The sequence below is a fragment of the Penaeus japonicus genome, unplaced genomic scaffold (genome assembly GCF_977035675.1).
Source record: "Penaeus japonicus unplaced genomic scaffold, GWHDUDI00000001_assembly GWHDUDI00000005, whole genome shotgun sequence".
In the NCBI taxonomy this organism is placed as follows: Eukaryota; Metazoa; Arthropoda; class Malacostraca; order Decapoda; family Penaeidae; genus Penaeus; species Penaeus japonicus.
This window is the reverse complement of record NW_028234407.1, coordinates 10,275,014-10,300,013: the sequence shown is the minus strand read 5'-3', so window position 1 is coordinate 10,300,013 and position 25,000 is coordinate 10,275,014. Positions and strand designations below refer to the sequence as shown.

At 41.6% G+C, this 25,000-nt stretch overlaps 2 protein-coding genes and 1 pseudogene across 3 annotated transcripts; all 3 read left to right on the top strand.

Moving 5' to 3' along the window:
• The first annotated feature begins 10,478 nt into the window (after window positions 1-10,478).
• Window positions 10,479-14,376, top strand: LOC147471780 (uncharacterized). Its single transcript, XM_086536653.1, is given in 3 exon segments — window positions 10,479-12,866; window positions 12,868-12,931; window positions 14,372-14,376. Coding segments are annotated over 3 exon segments (2,457 nt in total).
• A 210-nt stretch (window positions 14,377-14,586) lies between these two features.
• Window positions 14,587-19,797, top strand: Gos28 (golgi SNAP receptor complex member Gos28). Of its 2 annotated transcripts, XR_015191056.1 has the most exons (5): window positions 14,587-14,716; window positions 15,028-15,229; window positions 15,791-15,926; window positions 16,816-19,287; window positions 19,359-19,797. XR_015191056.1 is itself a non-coding variant. In XM_043038376.2 (4 exons), the coding sequence occupies exons 2-4, from the start codon at window positions 15,036-15,038 to the stop codon at window positions 17,203-17,205; spliced, it is 720 nt and encodes a 239-aa protein (XP_042894310.1). In that variant the 5' UTR covers window positions 14,587-14,716; window positions 15,028-15,035; the 3' UTR covers window positions 17,206-19,797. The 2 variants fall into 2 exon arrangements, 1 of the variants encoding a protein (XP_042894310.1); XM_043038376.2 differs by having other exon boundaries at window positions 16,816-19,797.
• A 4,272-nt stretch (window positions 19,798-24,069) lies between these two features.
• The window catches only part of LOC122268112 (uncharacterized), a 1,033-nt pseudogene continuing 102 nt past the window's right edge, over window positions 24,070-25,000 (top strand).

The window sequence follows — 25,000 nt, the reverse complement described above, 5'->3', positions numbered from 1 at the left end:
ATTTTTAATTGTTTGCCTATTGTTATTATATTTATTGCAGGTTATTAACATATGTTTTAAGGAAAGTGTGGTATTGCACTGTTGGCACTGTGGAGGGAATTTTTTTTCGATATATGGAGTTAGGTGGTTTATTCTGGTGGCATTTACCCTGAGACGGGCTAACACCACCTCCTCCCTTCTGTCTTTTCTGTGGGTTGTGCCCCACATTTTAATATCTTGTTTGATTTTGTTGTTTATTGTGAGGTCGGTCCACTCACTCTGCCACAGGAGATGGATTTTTGCTTTTATAAAAGAGACAAAACACCTGAGATCTGTGCGGACAATGCCAGGCTCCATATCATCAGTCGATCCGGCTAGTTTGTCAGCCTGTTCATTGCCATGGATACCCAAGTGTCCAGGTACCCATATCAGCTTGATTGATTTATTGGCACTGTAATTTACGAATGATATTACCCTGTATTTCATTTTTGGTGTTTTCTAAGGATTTAATTGCTTTAAGTGAACTTAATGAGTCTGAAAAAATGAGTATTCTATCGTGGGTCGTCGATAGGGCGAAATCTAAAGCTTTATCTATTGCAAAAAGTTCGGCAACAAAGATCGATGTATGATTCGGCAATCTGAATCTCAACTGGCATTCAGTCGACCATACACCCGCTCCCACACACTCGTCTGTCTTGGACCCGTCGGTATATAAATGAAAAAAGGAAAGATGTTTAATTAGGATCTCTCTGAACCTCTGGCGTACCTCCACCTCCGGCACCGTGGCTTTGGCTGATGGTAGCCAGTCTAAAATGGTGGTGAAATTGGGTGTTTCCCACGGTGCTATATTTGACTGAACCAGGGTATCGATGGTAGAGAGATCTATACCGACTTTATTTGTGAGGTCATGGAGTCTATTGCACAGAGGCTTTCCGCCGCGGTGCTGTGGCCCTAACTGCCGGCGCAAAACATCCCTGTTGGGATGATGGGGCTGCCTGGCTAATTTTGCGGCGTAAGATAGCGTCTAAGACGGAGGGGAGGTACTCCCGACTCTACCTCTAGGCGTTCAATGCGAGTGCACTTAAGGGCGCCAAGACAGACGCATTCTGCACAACATTCAATCCTTTCAGAGTTGAGCTCGTTGCCGAGCCATACACGATTGACCCATAATCTACTTTAGACCTAATCAGGGATTTATATAACATCAGTAAAGACTTTCTATCAGCTCCCCATTTGTGACCAATGTGGTCTTTCCAATTTAATCTACTATCAAAGAGTAAACCAAGAAATCTAGCTGAATTTTGAATAGGTATTGGTTGGTTGTCTAGAGTTAGCCTGATGTTGGGCTTTCTCCTATGGGTAAAGACCACTCCAATACTCTTTTATGGAAAACTTAAAACCCCACTGGAGGCCCCAGTTATGAATCATATCCAGTGCCAATTGGATCTGATTTGCCGAGAACTCTGCATTATTGCTAGAGTGCCATAATGCACAATCATCGGCGTACAGTGAGTATTTAAGATTCCGAGATGGTAAAATGTCATTTATCATACATAGAAATAATGTTGGAGACAAGACACTTCCTTGTGGGACCCCGTTTGCCTGGACAAACATGTCCGAGAAAGTGACATTGTCAGAAAATAATTTGACAGAATACGTTCTGTCAGAAATGAAATTTTGGATAAAACAAGGCAAGTTTCCACGCAATCCGAAAGCATAAAGTTTTCTGAGTAGGCCATGTCGCCATGTCATGTCGTAGGCTTTTTCTATATCTAAAAATACTGAAATCAAAAAATGCTTTTTGGCAAATGCCTCATGAATATGACTTTCCAGTTTTACCAGCTGATCGAGAGTTTGGCGTCCCTTTCGGAAGCCGCACTGCTCGTCAACTAGTAAATTCCTGGTATTTAAAAAATGCAAGAGATGGCGGATCTGGGATTTCCCCCTCCTTTCAATATGGGAATGATGTGGGCGAAGTGCCATGAATTTGAAAAAGTCTGGCTTTTCCAAATATCATTGTACACTTCTAGCAACTTAATCATGTCATCATGATTAAGATGCTTTATCATCTCATATCGAATCTCATCGGGGCCTGGGGATGTTCCTCTACAGGCTTCTAGGGCTCGGACAAGCTCATTCATTGTAAGATCTTTATTGTAATCAAAGTTATCTCCTGTGACAAAATGAATTGGTTGCAGCTCGGATGCTTCCTTGGTGGTCAGGAATGCAGGATTGTAGTTTTCCGAGTTGCTTGTATAAGAGAACTGCCTGGCGATTGTGTTAGCAATGTCTCTAGGTGAATCATAATTATTTCCCTCATGAATGATGTTTCTGATTTTTATTGATGATTTTTTTCTATTGATTTTATTAACTATGGACCAAACCTCTGAAATCTTGGTGTTGCTGTTAATCGTAGAGACAAATCTTCGCCAGGAGTCTCTTTTGGCTTGTTTGTAATTGTGAAAGTTCTCGTTTGTAATGTTATTATGGAAAAGCCTGTAGGCCCTATTTCGTTCACATAGCGGTCTGCGGCAATCTGGTGTCCACCATGGAACTCTATGCTTAACGCTATCTGTCGAAGTCTTAGGGATGGTTGCCATTGCTGCATTTATAATACAATTGTGAACATTGTTTACTTTATCATCAATGGTTTCTCCAACAACTTCGAGCTTGACGCTCCTTGTGAAGGCGACCCAATCTGCTCTTTTTACGTTAAATTTGGGTGCTGAAGGCGTCCTCGTGGTGTCGCATGAATATTGAATACAAATAGGAAGGTGATCGCTTCCCAACGAGTCGTCAATGGTGTGCCACAGGCACTTGGCTGCTAGTGTTGAAGAGACCAGTGATAGGTCAATAAAGCTCAAATTACCGGTATTATCGTCCACTCGCGTTGGACTACCATCATTTAGAAGGACCAGATCAGAGTCGTTGATCAACTTAACTACTTGCTCACCTCTACCATTCACCCGCAGGGAACCCCATGATGTATGACGAGCATTAAAATCACCTAAAATTAATTTATTGTTTGGCAGACTGTCCTGAATAGCAAAAAGCTCATCATAGATTACCATTTTATCAGTTGGACAATAAGCTGAGCATACAGTCAGATACGTGTTATTGAATTTTACTTTGCATGCGACGTGTTCCAAAGTAGAATTAATCGTCACTTCAGTGAAAGGGAGATTCTGGTGGATGTACATGGCGACTCCGCCTCCACCCCTTCCCTCTCGGTCTTTTCTACAAAGATGGTAGTTTCTTAGCGATACGACCTCGTCAGAGACTTGGTCGTTTAAATGGCTTTCTTGTAGAACGATAATATCGGGAGCATAGGACGAGGCTAATAATCTAAGGGAGTTTAATTTTGATCTAAGACTTCGACAGTTCCATTGTATAATGGTATATGCGTGGATTATGTTTTATGGGGTTTGGAAGTGCCTTTTTTTGGGAGGGAGGTGCCTCCTCCTCCTCCCTCGCTTCCCGAGGGCCTCTCTCGGGAATTTTTGGAGACAGTAGCCTCCATGGCCTGCTCCCCTCTACTAGGGAGACGCCCGGCGGAAGATGGTCTACCCTTACGAGTAGACCAAAAACCAGGCGAAGTCCTAGTAGGGGTCGCTTGGACTAGAAGGTGCGATCCGGATTGTGATTTGGTATCGTCCTCCTTAAGATGCTGTTTTTGCTGGGTTGATTCAGTAATTTCTTTGTTTTATTCAATTCTTTAATCTGATTCATCAAGTCCTTTACTGTTTCTTTTAATTCGGAAATTTCCTGGTCTTTAACTGCGAGCTGCTGACTAACACTGATCGCACTGGAAACATTGTTAGTTACTGCTGAGGTGTAAGAAGTATTGGGTTTGCTTGTCAAACCTTCAACTTTCTTTTTGGCCTCACGGTAGCTAACATCGTGCTCTCTCATGTATGCCAATGTCTCAGTCTCCTTCAGGCTACTGCATTCAGCAGAGCCTGACTGATGGGGACCTCCACAGTTAGCACACTTGAGTGTCTTTTCCGTGCATTCAGTGGTATCATGAGCTCCAGTACATTTACCGCAAGTGAATTTGTTAGTATCCTTATCCATGCATCTTAATGAGGTGTGTCCAAATTTTTGGGATCTATTACACCGCATTGGTTTTTGAATGTAAGGTCGTACTTGAACAATCTCATATCCGATTTTGACAGTACTTGGAATTTTTGGTGAAGAAAAGGTCAAGAAACACAATACGGTCTTTATTCGCGCATTCCCATCCTTCTTGGTCATGCAATTTACGTCTACTACGTTTTGGTCATTCATGGCATCAAGAATTTTGCTTTCTTCCATTGTCCTCAAATCCCTGTGAAAGATTACTCCCTTACAGATATTTGGGCCAACAGGAATAGTTACTTTTACTGTAATGTCATGAATCTGCGTCAGTTTAAGTAAATCATTAATCTGAGACTTAAATTGCACTTTTACAAGGAGGCTGCCATCTCGCAATTTACGGACAAAATCAAAAGTGCCTTCCACTTGACCATCAAGGACCTTCTTAAGGATAAAGGGGTTGACATTCTGCAGGGATTGATTTTCTTTCACGCATCGAATGTTCACGCACCTTGCGTTCTCGGGAGGGATATCAATTAGTCTTCTGGGTCGGTCATTGGTCGGGGTTCCATTAGTGGTCAAATTAGTCTTAAAGAGTTTCGGAGTCGCCCCTCCTCCTTGGGGAGGAGGAAGGGTAGCCGGGGTATCAATCATACTAGGGTGTCGGACCAGGTCCGAACCCTGGGCCAAAGCCCGTTGTCCTGAGAGGACTACCTTTCCCTTAACTATTGTATCAACCTAATCCCAATAGCTAAGAGAGGATAAAAAAACAAGTCTTTTCGTTACACGTCCTCGCCCCCACCTAGTGGAAGCCTGGTTGCTTTCTCCAGTACCAACTAAGGGATCGGAGTTGTATGTAAGACACCTTCCTACCGCCGAACCTGCCTAGTGCGAGGGACGGTAAGTCAGTGCCCAACCCCCAAGCGAATACAGGAGCTCACAAGGAGACTCCTGTAGGCTCAGGAAAGTCACACGGAAAAATGGAAAAATTTCAGGGGAAAAGAAAAGTTGCGCCCAAAGGACGCCCCAGACTACTGGGCCTCCCTACCCAGGGGTCACTGCCCGTAAGGGCTACCCTGGGGTAGAAGAGTGCTGCGGGTCTGGGGTGGGGGCCGACTACTTCTACTGTAGTCTCGTGCTACCTTCAAAAACAAAGCACTGAAGGTGCAGGCAAAGCACTAACAGTACTCGACTTTAATTTACGTTAAGTAAACACAGAAACAACCAATGCCGAGCAAGACGAGAGGCCCCGGAAACCAGGGTAGCTCTGGTGTCACAAGACTTATTATTAGTTGCTGCTGCGTTACAGAAATAGGGTGTAAGGCATAAAGAGTTTGCTTGCTTGCTTGTTGGATTTATTGGCTATCAACCAGCGGCACATGCCAAGGTCATTAAGCCAATGATTCCATTTTATTTTATCAATCTATAGAAGGTCATAAAGTTTTGTCTCCTTTAGAAAAGTGATTACTTTACTAATTATTTTTTCATTATCTGATAGTAAATTGTTTATATTACATTCAATATTTTTAATTTGTAAATAGTTTTTTATTTTTTGTCTTTGTCTATTATATGTTTGGCAGGATATTAGAAAGTGTGGTATTGAAAAAGGTCTATTGCATTGACCACACTGTGGAGGGAAATTTTTATTCATATAGGGAGTAAGGTGGGTATATCTTGTGGCATTGACCCGCAGCCGAGCCAATACCACCTCCTCCCTTCTGTTTTTCCTGTGGGCTGTGTCCCACATTTCTATTTCAGTTTTGATTTTTCTGATTGTGAGGTCGGTCCACTCACTCTGCCACAGGAGATGGATTTTTGCTTTTATAAAAGAGACAAAACACCTGAGATCTGTGCGGACAATACCAGGCTCCAGATCCCCAGTCGACCCGGCTAGTTTGTCAGCCTGTTCATTGCCATGGATACCCGAGTGTCCAGGTACCCATATCAGTTTGATTGATTTATTGGCACTATGCAATTTACGAATGATATTACCCTGTATTTCATTATTGGTGGTTTCTAGTGATTTAATGGCTTTAATTGAACTTAACGAGTCTGAAAATATGACTATTCTATCGTGGGTCGTCGATAGGGCAAAATCTAAAGCTTTATCAATTGCAAAAGTTCGGCAAGAAAGATCGATGTATGATTTGGCAATCTGAATCTCAACTGGCATTCAGTCGACCATACACAGTATACACTCGTCTGTCTTGGACCCGTCGGTATATAAATGAAAAAAGGAAAGATGTTTAATAATGATCTCTCTGAACCTCTGGCGTACCTCCACCTCCGACACCGTGGCTTTGGCTGATGGTAGCCACTCTACAACGGTGGAAAAATTGGGTGTTTCCCACGGTGCTATATTTGACTGAACCAGGGTATCGATGGTAGAGAGATCTATACCGACTTTTTCTGTGAGGTCATGGAGTCTATTGCACAGAGGCTTTCCGCCGCGGTGCTGTGGCCCTAACTGCCGGCGCAAAACATCCCTGTTGGGATGATGGGGCTGCCTGGCTACTCTAGCGGCATAAGACAGCGCAAGCTGGCCGCGTCTAAGACGGAGGGGAGGTACTCCCGACTCTACCTCTAGGCGCTCGGTGCGAGTGCACTTAAGGGCTCCAAGACAGACGCATTCTGCACAACATTCAAACCTTTCAGAGTTGAGCTCGTTGCCGAGCCATACACGATTGACCCATAATCTACTTTAGATCTAATCAGGGATTTATATAACATCAGTAAAGACTTTCTATCAGCTCCCCATTTGTGTTCAGAAATGCACTTTAATAAATTGAGTGCTTTTTTACATTTATTCTTTAACTGACCAATGTGGTCTTTCCAATTTCATCTACTATCAAAGAGTAGACCAAGAAATCTAGCTGAATTTTGAATAGGTATTGGGTGGTTGTCTAGAGTTAGCCTGATGTTGGGCTTTCTCCTATGTGTAAAGACCACGCCAATACTCTTTCTAATGGAAAACTTAAAACCCCACTGGAGGCCCCAGTTATGAATCATATCCAGTGCCAATTGGATCTTATTTGCCGAGAACTCTGCATTATTGCTAGAGTGCCATAATGCACAATCATCGGCGTACAGTGAGTATTTAAGATTCCGAGATGGTAAAATGTCATTTATCATACATAAAAATAATGTTGGAGACAAGACACTTCCTTGTGGGACCCCGTTTGCCTGGACAAAAATGTCCGAGAAAGTGACATTGTCAGAAAATAATTTGACAGAAAACGTTCTGTCAGAAATGAAATTTTGGATAAAACAAGGCAAGTTTCCACGTAATCCGAAAGCATAAAGTTTTCTGAGTAGGCCATGTCATGTCGTAGGCTTTTTCTATATCTAAAAATACTGAAATCAAAAAATGCTTTTTGGCAAATGCCTCATGAATATGACTTTCCAGTTTTACCAGCTGATCGAGAGTTTAACGTCCCTTTCGGAAGCCGCACTGCTCGTCAACTAGTAAATTCCTAGTATTTAAAAAATGCAATAGCCTACTATTAACAATTCTTTCCATGACCTTGCATAAGCAGCTTGTCAACGCCATTAGGCGGTAAGAGATGGCGGATCTGGGATTTCCCCCTCCTTTCAATACGGGAATGATGTAGGCGAAGTGCCGTGAATTTGGAAAAGTCTGGCTTTTCCAAATATCATTGTACACTTCTAGCAACTTAATCATGTCATCATGATTAAGATGCTTTATCATCTCATATCGAATCTCATCGGGGCCTGGGGATGTTCCTCTACAGGCTTCTAGGGCTCGGACAAGCTCATCTATAGTTAGATCTTTATTATAATCAAGGTTATCTCCTGTAGCAAAGTGAATTGGTTGCAGCTCGGATGCTTCCTTGGTGGTCAGGAATGCAGGGTTGTAGTTTTCCAAGCTGCTTGTATAAGAGAACTGCCTGGCGATTGTGTTAGCAATGTCTCTAGGTGAATCATAATTATTTCCCTCATGGATGATGTTTCTGATTTTTATTGATACTTTTTTTCTATTTATTCTATTACCTGTGGACCAAACCTCTGATAACTTGGTGTTACTGTTAATTGTAGAGACAAAGCTTCGCCAGGAGTCTCTTTTGGCTTGTCTGATTGTTCTTCGAGCCCTAGCTCTCGCTTGTTTGTAATTGCGAAAGTTCTCGTTTGTAATGTTATTATGGAAAAGCCTGTAGGCCCTATTTCGTTCACATAGCGCCCTGCGGCAATCTGGTGTCCACCATGGAACTCTATGCTTAACGCTATCTGTCGAAGTCTTAGGGATGGTTGCCATTGCTGCATTTATAATACAATTGTGAACATTGTTTACTTTATCATCAATGGTTTCTCCAACAACTTCGAGCTTGACGCTCCTTGTGAAGGCGACCCAATCTGCTCTTTTTACGTTAAATTTGGGTGCTGAAGGCGTCCTCGTGGTGTCGCATGAATATTGAATACAAATAGGAAGGTGATCGCTTCCCAATGAGTCGTCAATGGTGTGCCACAGGCACTTGGCTGCTAGTGTTGAAGAGACCAGTGATAGGTCTATAAAGCTCAAATTACCGGTATTATCGTCTATTCGCGTTGGACTACCATCATTTAGAAGAACCAGATCAGAGTCGTTGATCAACTTAACTACTTGCTCACCTCTACCATTCACCCGCAGGGAACCCCATGATGTATGACGAGCATTAAAATCACCTAAAAATAATTTATTGTTATACACGAGTGATAAAGAGTCTCATACACGAGTGTGCTGTGGCCCCTTTCCAGGGAGGGAGCAAGTGGTAGGCCCTCCTTCCAGGGAGGGAGTGAGTAGTAGGCCCTCCAGGGCAACGCCATCTCTTGGCGCTTCTTCCCCTCGTGGCGATAAAGGGGGAACTCGCTTATTCTTCCATGGAGGGATGGCTGGGGCGAAGCACATCACTACATCTGTACGTGCATCTCTGTCTCTCCTCCTCTCTCCCTCCCTCTCTCTCTCTCTCTCTCTCTCTCTCACTACCACAACTACCAACGGGCGCTGCCTCACTACCTCCAGCTTCTACCCAGACTGAGTCACCACAAATCCTTGCCCTTCGTGAGGCCGTTTCCAACTTGACGGAACGATGCGCAGCAGTCACAGCACGTTTTGATGCTATTGAGTCTCACATCGAAGGTCTGGCAGCCCAGCAAGCTACCACTGAGCGCACCCTCGCCACACTCGTCGACTCCAACCAAACCATCATTGCAACTGTTACCACCTTCTCCGAGAAAATGGAATACCTCGCTGCTGGTTACGAAAGAATTTGTGACCATCTTTTCAAGAAGCTACCACGAATCACACCTCAGAGTGATACTGCCTCAACGTCATCGTCCCCACCAGTCTCCTGTACACCTAGACACGAACTTCACTAGCAGGATGCAGCTTCACATTATCTCCTGGAACGCCTGTGGAATGAGGACTTACTCAAAGCTTGCTTCACTCAAAACATACATAGGTCACCACCATCCACATGTTATATTCATCCAAGAAGCTTTTGTAGGTGGCCACATGCCCGGGGAAGATGCCCCTCCACTCCCAGGCTACATCCCTTATGTCCATTACGCCAGAAACGGCCTCGTGAGCTACATTCATTCTTCAATAACCCATATACTCCTGCGCTACTCTACTGATAACGACATGACATTCCAGCTCTTTGAAGTCACTGTGGGTGATGGGAAGCTGCAACGTCTACTCTGCACCTGGAAGGATCAACCTCCCTGCTCTCCCTACTGCTCCTTCTCAGTAGGGAGAGCAGTTTATATGGGTGACTTTAATGCCCGCCACCCTGCCTTAGGTGATCTCTCCCCCACGCCGAACCGTAGTGGATTGCCTCTCCTTGAATATATCCGTCGCCACCACCTCACTCACTGGCCCACTGGGGGCGCCACACACATCCGAGGAGGCACGCTTGACCACATCATCACTTCCGGCTTGGTGGCTTCGCAAGTCAAGTGTTTCTCCATCCAGGCTCTCTTCTCTGACCACATCGCTCTTGGCCTTCAGTATACACTGCCAGTTGGACCTTCCCTTCCTCAGACTCGCCTCCGCATCACTATCCCTCCGAAGTACTGCCCCAACTATGTCTCCTACATCTCCAGTCTTCTATCAACATTTGATTTCCAGTCACCAGACAGACTATACTCCTCCTTGGTTGACTCTACACACAACTTTTACACCTGTTATGTGACACGACCACATGTAAAAAGACACCTTGAGACCCAGGCCTGGACGCTGGATCGACGTATTCTTCTGGTAGAAAGGAAGACTGGAAGATGGACACGCTTTCCAGAGGCAACCAACACCTGCTCTCCTCCACCAGTACCAGGCGTCCAGAGATGATCTCGTTGGTCTTCAGCAGTGTGTTCATACTGAGTCTTGGAGGAAGTATACTGATAGCATAAATCATCAGACCAGTGTCGGCTCCATGTGGCATTTGATTAACAGAGTCATCAAGAGGAAACCCCCAAGCGCTTTCCACCATAGCCCCACCCAATATGCACAGGACTTGATAAATATCTGGTCTGAGCAGGCACAGGCATGCAATATTCCCATTCATATTCAAGAGGCTCTCTCCACTCACAGGAACACTCGCAGTTTGCGCCTAATGACTGCATTACTACGAGCGGATGAAGATGACAACTTGCTTATCATGGAAGACGAACTGCGCCGTGCTCTCGCCAGGGGTAAGTCAACAGCACCCGGGGATGATGGTGTCACCTACCAAGTCCTCCGCCTCCTCGTCAAAGTCCCTGGTAATCCTTTGCTGCAGTTGTACAATCTTTGCTTCATCAGGGGTTATGTGCCCCTTGCGTGGACTTCAAGTACTGTTGTGCCCATCCCCAAGCCTGGTACAAACAAGTTCAGGCCAATCTCATTGACCTCCTGTTTCTGTAAAGTGTTTGAGCGTATATTCCTCACCCGCCTCATGTTCCGACTCCAAGACAAGTTATCTCCGCGGCTGTATGGCTTCCTACCACAGAGGAGTACCCACCACTGCCTGATGGACCTGTACGCCCGCCTCTCCCGCACCAGTGTGGTAGCATTTCTTGACCTCAAGATTGCCTTTGACATTGCCAACAGAGAGGTTATTCTTGACCAGCTAGTTGATTTTGGTGTCCAAGGAAATCTTCTTCAGTGGATCCGGGGTTATCTCAGCAACAGGACCTCACGTGTGGTTTTTAAAGGCGCATGTAGTGAGTACAAGGAGTTCGAACTTGGTACTCCACAGGGCGGGGTTTTAAGTCCCTTCTTATTCAATGTACTGATGCACCGCTTGCTGACTCTTCTTCCCGAAACACTCGGCACAACTGTCACCTGCTACGCCGATGACATTTGTGTACATTCCACCTCTGCTGCCGATCTTCAGCGCTTCCTTCACTCGTTCTATGAGTCGTCCTCCGCCTGCGGCCTTGTCCTCTCCCCAGATAAGAGTAGAGTGTTCTCTCCCCGGGGCCCCAGAACACTCCCTGTATTCACTGTGGGACACAGTGTTGTCCCACCTTGCACACAGTACATGTACCTGGGAACGCCAGTGCACATCTCTCCAGCCATACCTGCTCGGCAGCGCGTCCATCCTATCATCCAAGATCTCATCCACCTTCTAGAACGACGCTTTCTCCCCTTCAAGTGGCTTACCAACAATGTCGCTGGTGTCTCCATTCCCTTAGCTAAGACCATCTACATTGCATTCATCCGGTCAGTCATAGACTATCTCTCTCCAGCCCTCAGTCAGCTTTCTCAGACCACCTTACAGCCCTTAGAAAAATTCCAGAATAAAGTGCTGCGGTACATTCTTGGGTGTCCCACCTCCTCTAGAATAGTGAACATGTTGACTGAACTGAACCTTCCTTCAGTTGTGGAGAGAATACGTGCCAACGTTTCCTGCATCAGCGTCAAGTGTCTGCTCTCTCCCCATACTGCTCCACACTATGCTCATGTCCTGAGAACCTCACTTGATCCGGTTGCGCCCCGTCCTCCTCTTCGTCCTGGCGTTCGCACCCTTGTCAACATAGTGACCTCCACCCTGCAGCGTCTTGATCTTGATGTCCCTGTGGCTGAGGTTGATCATGGGCCACCTCCCTGGAGGATTCCTCAGCCTCAAGTCACCTTCACGCCCACCTCCAAGACAGACCCTCCGCCTCTCCAGAAACAACTTGCTCTGGAGCACATTGCCACACTCTCCTCCTCCATCCCTGCCGCGCATCATATCTATGTGGATGGGTCCGTGCAACGAGACGGCAGTGCAGGCTGCGCCATCTACTCTCCTGATGTGGACCAACCAGAAGAAGGCTGGGTGTGTCGCAGATTACCTAACTCTTCCAGCTCCACGTACTGCGAGCTACAGGCACTCCTGCTGGCTGTCAACTTCATCTGTCAGCGACGAGTAAATGGTGCAGTGATGTGTGACTCCCAGTCTGCCCTTCAAGCCATCTCGTCCCCACAGCCTGCTTCACATCACTCAATCATCCACCAGATCCTGCAGCAGTTAGTTACAGCCCAGGAACACTACCTCCACATTATATTTTTATGGATTCCCTCCCATGTGGGCATAGCTGCTAACGACAGGGTGGACCTCCTCGCTAAAAGTGCCTGCGAATTGCCGCTGCCTCACTATGCCACACCCTCCCTTCCTTGCTACAAGCAGATCATACACTCTGCCGCTCTTCTCCCTACTCTCCACCGCATGGATGCTGAGCGCGCCCAGAGCGTATCAATACAACATTTCGACCACTTCCTACTCACTCCTCCGAGGTATCGCCGACACGGACTCATGGTTCGCAGACACAATATTGTGTCTGCCCGGCTTCGACTGGGGTACAGGCCACTGTGGCAGGTCTCGGGGGCGGGAGACGTACTCCACTACTCAACCTGCAAGCTGTGTGACCGTCCCAACGCTAACAGCCTCCACCACTACTGCCTCGAGTGCCCCTCGGTGAGAGGCTTGCTGCCCCGAAGCCAGGATTTAATACATATATGCCAATTCCTGCTAGCTGACAGTAATTTGGACATTGTTTTGGCCCAACACCCTCACTTTGGTGGGTGCTAAAGTTTGACTCTGGAAACACTCATCTTTGTATTTTCAGTTTATTTATTATTTATTTTATCTTCATGTACAGCCTCACTGCACATACCAACGTGTCATGCGTGACACGAGTACTATATATGTAATAATGTACTAATTAATGTATAAGGCCTGTCGCTCTATGAGCGTAATAAATTGATGAAAACAAATCTCTCTCTCTCTCTCTCTCTCTCTCTCTCTCTCTCTCTCTCTCTCTCTCTCTCTCTCTCTCTCTCTCTCTCTCTCTCTCTCTCTCTCTCTCCGTCTGCCTGCTTGTCTGTCCGATTGTCTGCCTTCCTGCTTGTCAGTCTGTCTCTGTCCGTCCGTCTCTCTCTCTCTCTCTCTCTCTCTCTCTCTCTCTCTCTCTCTCTCTCTCTCTCGGATCTCTTTCTCTCTATAATTGTTTTTATCTGTCTGTGTGTCTGATTGACTTGTCTCTGTTTGTCTGTCTCTCTCTTTCTTTATCTCTCTCTCTCTCTCTCTCTCTCTCGCTCTCAAATTGCATCTATCTGTCTGTGTGTCCGATTGTCTGTTTCTGTCTGTCTGACTGTCCGTGTGTCTGTCTGTTTCTTTCTTTATCTCTCTCTCTCTCCCTCTCTCTCTCTCTCTCTGTTAATCTGTATCCCCCCCCCCCCACACACACACACACAATCTCTCTCTCTCTCTCTCTCATTATCTATCTATCAATCTCTCTCTCTCTCCCCATGCAACGAAGAAAGAATGGGAGGCTTTAAACCAATCCATAATGAATATCAGCTAATGAATATCCAGCAATGAAAAGACAAATTCTGCAGATATTGATAATGGATTAAATACGCCTTTTTGATAACTTCATTTTACTTGACTGTACTCCATCTTTATTACTTTTTTTGCTGATCGAGTCCCATTAATCTTTCTCCTGGCGCTACATGACATTTATAAGTTTTATTTGTCGTCTAACGTAAATTATTCTTAATCCTGACGTTTCTTGGTGCCGTTAATGCACGTTGCTGACTCTACTTTTGCTAAATGGCGATTATATATCAGCAGTCGTTGCGATTTATACGGCAAAATCCCTCAGTCAAAGGGACAGCAAATACCCCGGTTGTAAATGCGGTGAAACAGAATCCTGAATGGATTATTAGTCTGAAAAGAATATGTGATATATATTGAGGATACTTCGAGCTCCCATCTTGCCTTATATACTATTGGGATAACGTTTAGCCTTTCGTAAAAGGTGTTGCAGATTTCTCTAATTAATTCTCATGTCTTCTCAGATTAGCTGTTTTGTGTACGTCGACTTACTCATTGTGATCTATGCTTTCTCCTCTCTTTATCTTTTTAACCTAATCCATACCGTCCCAATCAGGTGCATGAAGGAATTATAATGTGTACATGACCTAATCTATTGACGGCAGTATTGGTACTGTAATCCATGCAGTCGTATTTGTAAGAAAATGGTACATGCAGTTATATGAGCAGTTCTCGTGTCGAAGGAATTTGTTTATTGGAGAAATAGTGCCAGGAAGAGATTCGAGTTTTCGCTCCAGTGAGAATTTACGCCGATGTGTTTTAAGTCACTGAATTGAAGGCCAGGTCGAGTAGGCAAAGGGAAGATTTTGGTGAGACTCTTGTTTGTTTTTATAAATCGTTTACATCTCCTAAACATTTTCGTCTTCATTTATCCCTTTAATTATATACAATAATTATTTACACCTATCAACGTGTACTTTTTCAATTCGTGCATCCGGCTCACAAAGTATATACAAATTATCATTTACGCCAATAATTAGATAATATCTTTTGCAAACATTGTGCATGAAATATAATACGTAGTAATACACTACGTTTCTAAGAAACGATAAAGCCTATAACAGAATAAAAGTCAACATTTGATCTCTGTAACACAAGCCGTAAGAAAGTATTCGAACAGCCCCGCAGATGTCAACAAAAGAGGATAAGGAAGTCGAAGACAACAAAATGTCTTTTGAAGACTTAAGAAAGCGGGCTAGACAACTCGAAAGTGAAATAGATATGAAATTGGTGTCATTCAGCAGGATAGCAGCAAGTTATGGGTCCAATGTGCCTAGCAACACCAACAGCGAGACTGTGGCTCTTTTGTCCGGAGACCAAATGTAAGTGTCATTTACCACTTGACAGCCTCTGCTCTTCAAATGACGCATCACGTATTCGTATTTCCTAAGGATGTGCGTTGTTTGGAGTTGTTGAGAATAAGAGGTGACGGAATGTGAAATCATGGCTCGGTTCACAATACGTAAAGTCATAACTAGTGTTGATGTAGAATGATAACAGTACTGTCATCATGGCTGAGGATAAAGAGTATGATCTTTGGCTACAGACTTTGACATATAAAGCTTAAGTATATTTACTGTTATGACAGACTGCAATGAATTTTGAGAAGTAACAATGTAATACTTGCAGTTGTTTTTCGGAAAATTAAAGTCCTTAGTTGAAAATTTTGAGGGTCAGATATAATTTTATGGTAATTATAATTTATCTATTTGATTGACTCTTCTTCTTCTGTATCATATTTCATTTTGAGTCATCAATAGGAATGATAATTTTGTACCAATCAGGAAAATATATGATAACACACAATATATTCTATTACAAAAACTGGTGTATACTAGCACCACAGGTTGACCTGCTATTAATATGTTGAAATTTTCACATAGGTATGAGACTATTTCTGTGGAGCTTGAGCAACTTCTGGCATCTCTAACAGATGTAAATGAAAGAATGAACAATTGTACCCATGGGTCAAATGTGGCAACGATACACACCTTGCAGCGACACAGAGATATTCTTCAGGTAATAATTTTGTTTCATAACCTTTGATGCTAACTCATTCTCGCCGGGGCTATTCCGGTTATAAATGGTCAGAATGCCGGGGTTTTCGAACGCATAAGCCTAACGCCTCGGGATTCTCAGGCGCACTAGCTCGCTCCCCCGGCCTTGACTAAATATCTCATCGCCGGAATCTTGACGCAAAAACCACAAAACGCGTCAGCTGGCGCAAATGGGTTAATTTAAAAGTCTATAAGGTTTAGTGGAATCATAAGGGTCAGAACGCATATTTCAAGTAGAAAGGAAATGAATATATATCCAGAATCTCATACCCTGGTATGATTTGCAGTATTTCCATGCCATTATTGATGGTTTTGATAGTTGATTTGTTAATAATCCCTTTTAGAAAGCTATTTAATGTGATGGTACACAATGTGAGATATTTTACCTTTTATCATATTTCAAGGTATTGTTTATGTGTTTTAGATATCTTTGTTATTTTTTCCTTTCCCTTGTCCAGCATACTGAATTACAGTATTTTTCATGTTACTCCCACCCATATATTTTCTTTTACAGCATTTGATTGATGTATTCAGATTCTTGAAAGTAGTTTGCTTTTGATGCTGTAACATGCCAAGTGTCTACTTGTATTGGGAATTATTTGATTTTAGAAAAATGTCTTTAAGAGTTTTTCACCTGTCATTTCTCTTTGATGAAGTTGGTGAGTGTCTGTCTTGTCTTTAAGCCCTTCTTTTGCTTGTTCGTTAGGAATTTAAGGGTTTAAGTGTTAAATGTGTTGACAGGAAAATTTACTTTATGGTACTCATTTTAATAATGCTTTAGAAAGGAAAGTACGATTTTCAGGTAATTTATACATATGATGAGAGACACTAAAAACTCTTCATATTGGCAGGACTACACCCATGAATTCCAGCGCACCAACAATGCCATTACAGCAAGACGCGAGCGTGAACAGTTATTAGGAGGAGGAAGGAACGATGGTAAGACACTGGCTGGATTATCCCGACGTGACTTGTACATTAAGGAAGCTGACCATATGAACAACTCCGAGCGCATGGTTGATGAGCAGATTTCTATTGCGGTGGAAACCAGAGATCATCTCAAAAGCCAGCGTGAAGCCTTCAAGATGATACAGACCAAAGTTAATGATCTATCCAATAGATTTCCTCTTATCAATACGCTTATGACTAAAATTAACATCCGAAAAAGACGTGATAGCCTTATCCTTGGAACTGTGATTGGACTTTGTCTAACCTTTATGCTGTGGTGGATGTTTTTTTAGCAACTACATTCCTTATGATGAGAGATAAATGTGTAATGATATGCATTAAAGTTTTTAAATAGTTGCAGCATTGAAATAGGCATTGGTAAGTCTGCATGTATAACATTTTATAACTTAATATACACAGTTTTATTGTGAGCATGATATAAATTGTTAACTGGAAATATCATTGTATAAACTTTATTATGATAGATATCAGAACATAAGAGTCAAATTCTGTACAATGGACTTTATGTAAACTAGACAAATAAAACTGATATACTGCAGGGTTTGATTAATATGTTGAGTTACTTTATCAAACACTTCTAAGTGTTATCTATTTTACTTTTGTAATAATGTGTTTTTCATGTGAAACTCACATTTACAATAGGTAAAGCCTCTATGTTTTTTGTTTTTTTTATTCCTTATTTTTTCCAGTTAAGACATAAAATAATATACAGTAAGCAGAGCTGTAAGTACATTTGTTGAGTAAACAGTATCCAGGATTTTCAAAGTGGTAGCCATTACACATTATGCTTTTTCAGGTTGATACATTTTCCAGAACTATTTCTGTAAAAATATGTATAGAGATTAACTTTCTTCTCAATTACTGCATTTTATAAGGTTAGTGTGTATGTGGATATGAAAACTTTTTTTCTTTTTTCTTTTTTATGAGAAAAGACCAGTTGAATATGGATGAGTTGACTTGACTTATGCAGTGTGTGTGATGTTTATCAGTCTCATGTGAAATAGATTCACATATTCTTTATTTTAAGATTTTTTGTATGGGGTTTAATAAACTATGCACAAAGAATAAAGGAAATGTGGATTCACAGATTTATAATTATTTTTCTCTTGTGAGAAAGAGTAGTATTCATTATGGAGAAAATCAGTTTATATTATTTGAGACCTGAGTGTATAAAAGTAATACTTATATTGAAGTGCTTATGAAGTCTAAGAGGGCTCATTCATAGAAGAAAGTGTGGTTTTGTATCTCCCACAAGAGAAGACCTTTATGGGGAAAAAAATCAAGGGAATTATTTAGATACAGTCAATGCTTTCCAATAACTGTATTATTGATATATTATTGTTATTATTTGGTAAGTTTGTTATGTTGCATGTATGATTATTAGTAAAACTTACTTGTATGATTTATTTTTACTCATTCTTTTTTTGGTTGTTCTTGTGAAGTCTAGTCATATGACTGAATTTATAAGTTTGATTATTTTTTATTCTTCCGCTCCCCTTTCTCCTCCCTATAGAAATATCAAAAGATAATATTTTAGTAGTTACTCTGGTTATCTTTCTATTCCAACTCATGTAATTTTTCTGCAGCATACATCTATCGTGTTTGTATTGTTTTATATCTTTTTTTTTTTTTAACAAGTTTGGCTGAGTTTGCATTCAGAAACACCTTTGGTGCACATACGCATTTGATTGTATTGTTTACACATCTTTGAAAAATAGGGTTTGTTGAAATGCCTTTGTTTGAATAACATTTGCTACTTTTAAAGTTCAAGGAAAGGCAGTGCTTATTTGTAATTATTTGTAATGTTGACAAGATTTTTATCCTGAAAAGATTAAGTGAGATGAGCAAGAAGTGTTGCATTATCTTAGAAATTTCCAAATGGAAAGTGGCATATTGGTTATGGAAAAATATAGCAAAATGGTGTTGCTATTAAGTGATTGTAATGTTTAATACATACAACTGAATGCTTACAAAGTTGAAAGCATAAAAATAAATAAGAAATTTATGTTTATGAATATAGTTTGCAATAGGTGCTTGATCTCACATTACCACTGTAGAATTCCCTATTTTAATAAAATAATATTCAGTTCTAAGTCATCCATACACAATATGTATGCATATACACCCATACCGATACCCACACCTGCACACACATTTACGCATGCATGCACACATGCACTCCCTCTCCACACACACTCATATAAACACCTTTATATATATACATAAATGCACACATACACATATATAAACACTTTTTCATACATACACTTATATGTACGCACACACTCGGTGATATGTTTACTATTTATTAGCAGATAAGGATCTGAGATTGAACTATCAAAATATTCTAAGTGGTGTTTAAACTGTTCATGTGAATGTTATATCTGCCCTTTATTATAGCCAGTAAAGGAAAATGATGGATCAGGCAGGGACTGAGTGTTCTTATTCAGTATTTTGTAAAGTTACTTCAATTTATTTTTCAATTTTGGTGAAGGAAATGTACTTGCAACACAGTTATTAAGGAGGCTTTGTGAAACTGAACCTTAGGCTATTATTGTCATCTTTTGACTTGTCAGATCTGCTTGTTAACAGCACAGATGATATCAACCAAACAGTATGTGTGTATGGCAATGCTATTTTCATTATTGAGTGTGTTCAGAAATGAGTAAGTATTTTATTAGGTAACTTCTGGATACTGTTTTCTTCCATTAGATATTTTATTTATTATGATTACACATATCCTACATGTTTTGCTTTATAGTTTAAAGGTATTATAATTTTTATTAAGTGATTCTGCTTGGTGATCTATTGGGATTTTCAATAATACTGTATATGATATATAAAATAAATATTTATTTATGTGACCAACTTGGGTTAATATTCCTCTGAAGATTATTGAATATCATCAATCAAGATATCTTAAACTATTCCTCAAAGTCTCTGATAATGACAAGGGTCAAAACAGTATGCAAGATAAGTGCTTACAAACAATATATATGCAATACTGTACTTACATGTTTTGCATTGTATGCATCAAGTAAAGCTAAGATTATTATCACCATATTATTTAAACAAACTATCCTGTCAGAAGCTTTGTTATGGTCTTAAAAGGTTGGAGACTTTTCCCATTCAATATTCTCAACCTAGTTCTACCGTTTTCAAGTTATTTTAGAGTCATCAGATACTTGACTAGCTTACACAGCATGAAAGCTGACACCCAAGTAGATTATTGTTTTAACTGGGTGTCTTCCATGTCATGCACTTGATGTATATATAATATGATTAGCAAGAATCAAGTTCATTGATAGACTATTGAGAATAATCTGTTGAACAGAATAAAATTCAGTTCAATTTTTCTTAGGATCAATACCTTTCTGTCCTCACTAAAGGACACATACTCACAAGGTATTAGGTACCGTTATCAGTTTTCATACTGCAAATGAAACTTGCAATGATTTAGTTTGATTTTGTGATTTTTTAAAAATTCTGATTACATATCTAGTTGATATTCCTTTTGCATTGTCCATATTTTTGTTTCAAGTTAAATTAGTGTTACATATGATAATGGAGTAAAACATTTTATTATATGTAGTTTATATAATTTAAACGTATATATGTTTTTCATCATCACTGTAGCAAAATAACAATGATGGAAATAAATACTGATACTGACAAAATTAAATGACCTTGTGGACATGCCATTTATCTTTGTGATGCAAGGCCCCTTGCCTCCCATTTTCTCAGACATTTATGATGGCTCACGATAATGTTGTGACTGTTACCATGGGTCATCAAAAGCTGAAAGAAAGAGAAAGTCTCCCTGCCTTAGTGAAGTAGGAGTAACATGTCACTGAAATCCATGTAGCTGCAAATATTAGATCTTGTTAAACAATTTAGAAGCTGAAATCGGCTGCCACCAGTAAGTCAGAATAGGCAGTGGCAAGATGATAAAGGCATATCCGGACCAACAATGTGCTAAAAAGGAAGGTTTAAAAGAATCTAGAGTTCTGTAGCATAGATTGATCATAGACTGGTCTTGACAACACTAGGTTCATTTCAAATTCCCATGGCCATCCAGTGACCACTCTTAGGTGTTTCAGCTGGACAAATTAAGGAAGGGGTATTGTGGTAGGAGGTTTGCTGTGGTTGTCTCTAATCACTTCACAATGAACGATAACCTGACCGGACCCGGCAGTTTTGTGGGACGCCTTTAAATGTGAAATGTTTGATGCAGCTCAGGAGTCCATTGGAGTCGCTCCGAGAGCTAGGCAGGGGCCGGATACTCAAAACTCTGGCAGTTTAAGACGTCGCAGCGGGTTACGCTCTCGTAAGGTACGATGTCCCTACGAGGTCGCAAATCTTCCATACTCAGAGAAAAAATAAAATATCGTAACAGGAAGAAAACCTCATAACCGTAGTTCGATGGGATACCCTCAGATGGCGGGACCATTTCGAATTGACCAATCAACAGTCAGCCCTTTAGACGTAACTACCAATTGGAGGCCACGGTCATTAGGGGGAGGAGCGAGCGAAAGAGAGAGAGGGAGTGGGAAGGAGAGCGAGAGTGAGATATAGATGATTATAAAAACAGATAGATGGATATTTGAATGGATGAATAGACAGAGAGATACAGATATATATTTATGAGTGTATATATGTATGAATATATATATGCATGTATATATAAATGTATATGTATGTTTGTATATGATAAATACATACATACATATATATATATATATATATATATATATATATATATATATATATATATATATATATACACCTTTGTCTATGACAAGACACCTTCATTTCCCAAAACTCTATAGTGTATTCAATATGTATTGTCACCTCTACTGGGTAAACGACAAGCGCATTCTATAATTGCTTGTTATCTTCTTTATATCAAGTGGCTAGGGAGAATGGAGGTATTTGTGATACACAGATACAATATAAATTGATATGACGCCTTATACTTTGTCTGGGACAGTCAGCAATACATAATCTATACAAATCTTGTTTGCACAAGTCGAAACTAGCACGACTTATTTCCGGGTTCACACCGTTACGAGTGCTCGGGACCACCCTTAAGTTACGAGGTGCTGTGACGTCACGCGGGGACGGTTAAAAGTTTTGAGTATGACCCTCGGAGCTCGCAGTTCGAGTTAAGACATGCGCGGCCTGGCTGCGCGGGCTTACGACGTCGTTAGCTGTTTTGAGTATCCGGCCCCGGGCCGGATACTCAAAACTCTGGCAGTTTAAGACGTCGCAGCGGGTTACGCTCTCGTAAGGTACGATGTCCCTACGAGGTCGCAAATCTCCCATACTCAGAGAAAAAATAAAATATCGTAACCGAAAGAAAACCTCGTAACCGTAGTTCGATGGGATACCCTCAGATGGCGGGACCTTTTCGAATTGACCAATCAACAGTCAGCCCTTTAGACGTAACTACCAATTGGAGGCCACGGTCATTAGGGGGAGGAGCGAACGAAAGAGAGAGAGGGAGTTTGAAAGAGAGCGAGAGTGAGATATAGATGATTATAAAAACAGATAGATGGATATTTGAATGAATAAATAGACAGAGAGATACAGATATATATTTATGAGTGTATATATATATGAATATATATATGCATGCATATATAAATGTATATGTATGTTTGTATATGATAAATACATACATACATATATATATATAAATAAATAAATATATATATATATATATATATATATATATATATATATATATATATATATGTATGTATGACAAGACACCTTCATTTCCCAAAGCTCTATAGTGTATTCAATATGTATTGTTGTAAACTCCATAGGGTAAACGACGAGCGCATTCTATAATTGCTTGTTATCTTCTTTATATCAAGTGGCTAGGGAGAATGGAGGTATTTGTGATACACAGATACTATATAAATTGATATGACGCCTTATACTGTGTCTGGGACAGTCAGTAATACATAATCTATACAAATCTCGTTTGTACAAGTCGGAACTAGCACGACTTATTTCCGGGTTCACACCGGTACGAGTGCTCGGGACCACCCTTAAGTTACGAGGTGCTGTGACGTCACGCGGGGACGGTTAAAAGTTTTGAGTATGACCATCGGAGCTCGCAGTTCGAGTTAAGACATGCGCGGCCTGGGGCCGGATACTCAAAACTCTGGCAGTTTAAGACGTCGCAGCGGGTTACGCTCTCGTAAGGTACGATGTCCCTACGAGGTCGCAAATCTTCCATACTCAGAGAAAAAATAAAATATCGTAACAGGAAGAAAACCTCATAACCGTAGTTCGATGGGATACCCTCAGATGGCGGGACCATTTCGAATTGACCAATCAACAGTCAGCCCTTTAGACGTAACTACCAATTGGAGGCCACGGTCATTAGGGGGAGGAGCGAGCGAAAGAGAGAGAGGGAGTGGGAAGGAGAGCGAGAGTGAGATATAGATGATTATAAAAACAGATAGATGGATATTTGAATGGATGAATAGACAGAGAGATACAGATATATATTTATGAGTGTATATATGTATGAATATATATATGCATGTATATATAAATGTATATGTATGTTTGTATATGATAAATACATACATATATATATATATATATATATATATATATATATATATATATATATACACCTTTGTCTATGACAAGACACCTTCATTTCCCAAAACTCTATAGTGTATTCAATATGTATTGTCACCTCTACTGGGTAAACGACAAGCGCATTCTATAATTGCTTGTTATCTTCTTTATATCAAGTGGCTAGGGAGAATGGAGGTATTTGTGATACACAGATACAATATAAATTGATATGACGCCTTATACTTTGTCTGGGACAGTCAGCAATACATAATCTATACAAATCTTGTTTGCACAAGTCGAAACTAGCACGACTTATTTCCGGGTTCACACCGTTACGAGTGCTCGGGACCACCCTTAAGTTACGAGGTGCTGTGACGTCACGCGGGGACGGTTAAAAGTTTTGAGTATGACCCTCGGAGCTCGCAGTTCGAGTTAAGACATGCGCGGCCTGGCTGCGCGGGCTTACGACGTCGTTAGCTGTTTTGAGTATCCGGCCCCAGAACTCCATCTCTCAGGAGATACGTGAGGCCACAATGGCGTGTTACACGGCTGAGCTGGCCAGTGATTGGGTTAACATTGACTTTTGGTGCGCAGAAATCGGATACTGTTGAGCGACAAGGAACAACCTATCACCTAGTTTAGTAGGTCGAAGGCCATTTCTTTGTAAATGACCTTCGCCCTGAAGACCAAGCCCTGAGAAAGCTGAATTCGAAGCCTTCCACACAGGAAACGCTGTTCACTCAATGGATGGAAACATCATCTTAGATCCTGTTCGGGTGCGAGCTCGTTGGGCCGTGTATTTTAAGCATTTGCCTCAGGTTGAGCCACCAACACTTAAATTGGCCGTAGATGATGTTGCGATCCCAGCTCCTGGTCCCCCTATTAGTGGGGAGCCCCCTACTCTGACAGAAGTTAGGGAGACAATCTCCAAACTGAAGGATGGAAAGGCATATGAACTGCTGCCACCTACGAGTCCGGTACCATTCCAGACCTTTTGAAGGAAATGATCATTCCTTTCTGGGAAGGGAAAGGGATCATGTGCAATGCAACAGTCATTGAGGCATTGCACGGCATAGTATACCAAGAAAGGTTTTTCTGAGACGTATCAGAGGCTATCTACTGAGGCACCTCAGACCCGAGCAATCCGGAATCTTTCCTTGCAAACATACAGTTCACCTTACCCTTGCAATTTGCATCATTGTTAAGCGCCGTCGAGTGTTCGGGCGCGGGTTGCTTGCAGCCTATATCGATCTCAAGAGACCTTTTGACTCGGTGCATCGTGAATTACTCTGTGACATACCGAGACACAGAGGAATCCGACTATTGGATTAATAGCAAGCATATATACTGGTACTGTAAGTGCAGTAAAACGTAGTGTAGACGCGTCAAGCTTCTCCCCTGTGGATTCAAGAGTGTGACGGCTGTGTCTTGGCTCCAACGCTTTTCAACACACGCATTGTCATC

Coding starts and splice junctions, on each gene's coding strand:
- Gos28 (XM_043038376.2), top strand. CDS start 15,036: ATGTCAACAAAAGAGGATAAGGAAGTCGAAGACAACAAAATGTCTTTT. Junction 15,230..15,790: donor CTTTTGTCCGGAGACCAAAT/GTAAGTGTCATT, acceptor ATTTTCACATAG/GTATGAGACTATTTCTGTGG. Junction 15,927..16,815: donor GACACAGAGATATTCTTCAG/GTAATAATTTTG, acceptor TCATATTGGCAG/GACTACACCCATGAATTCCA.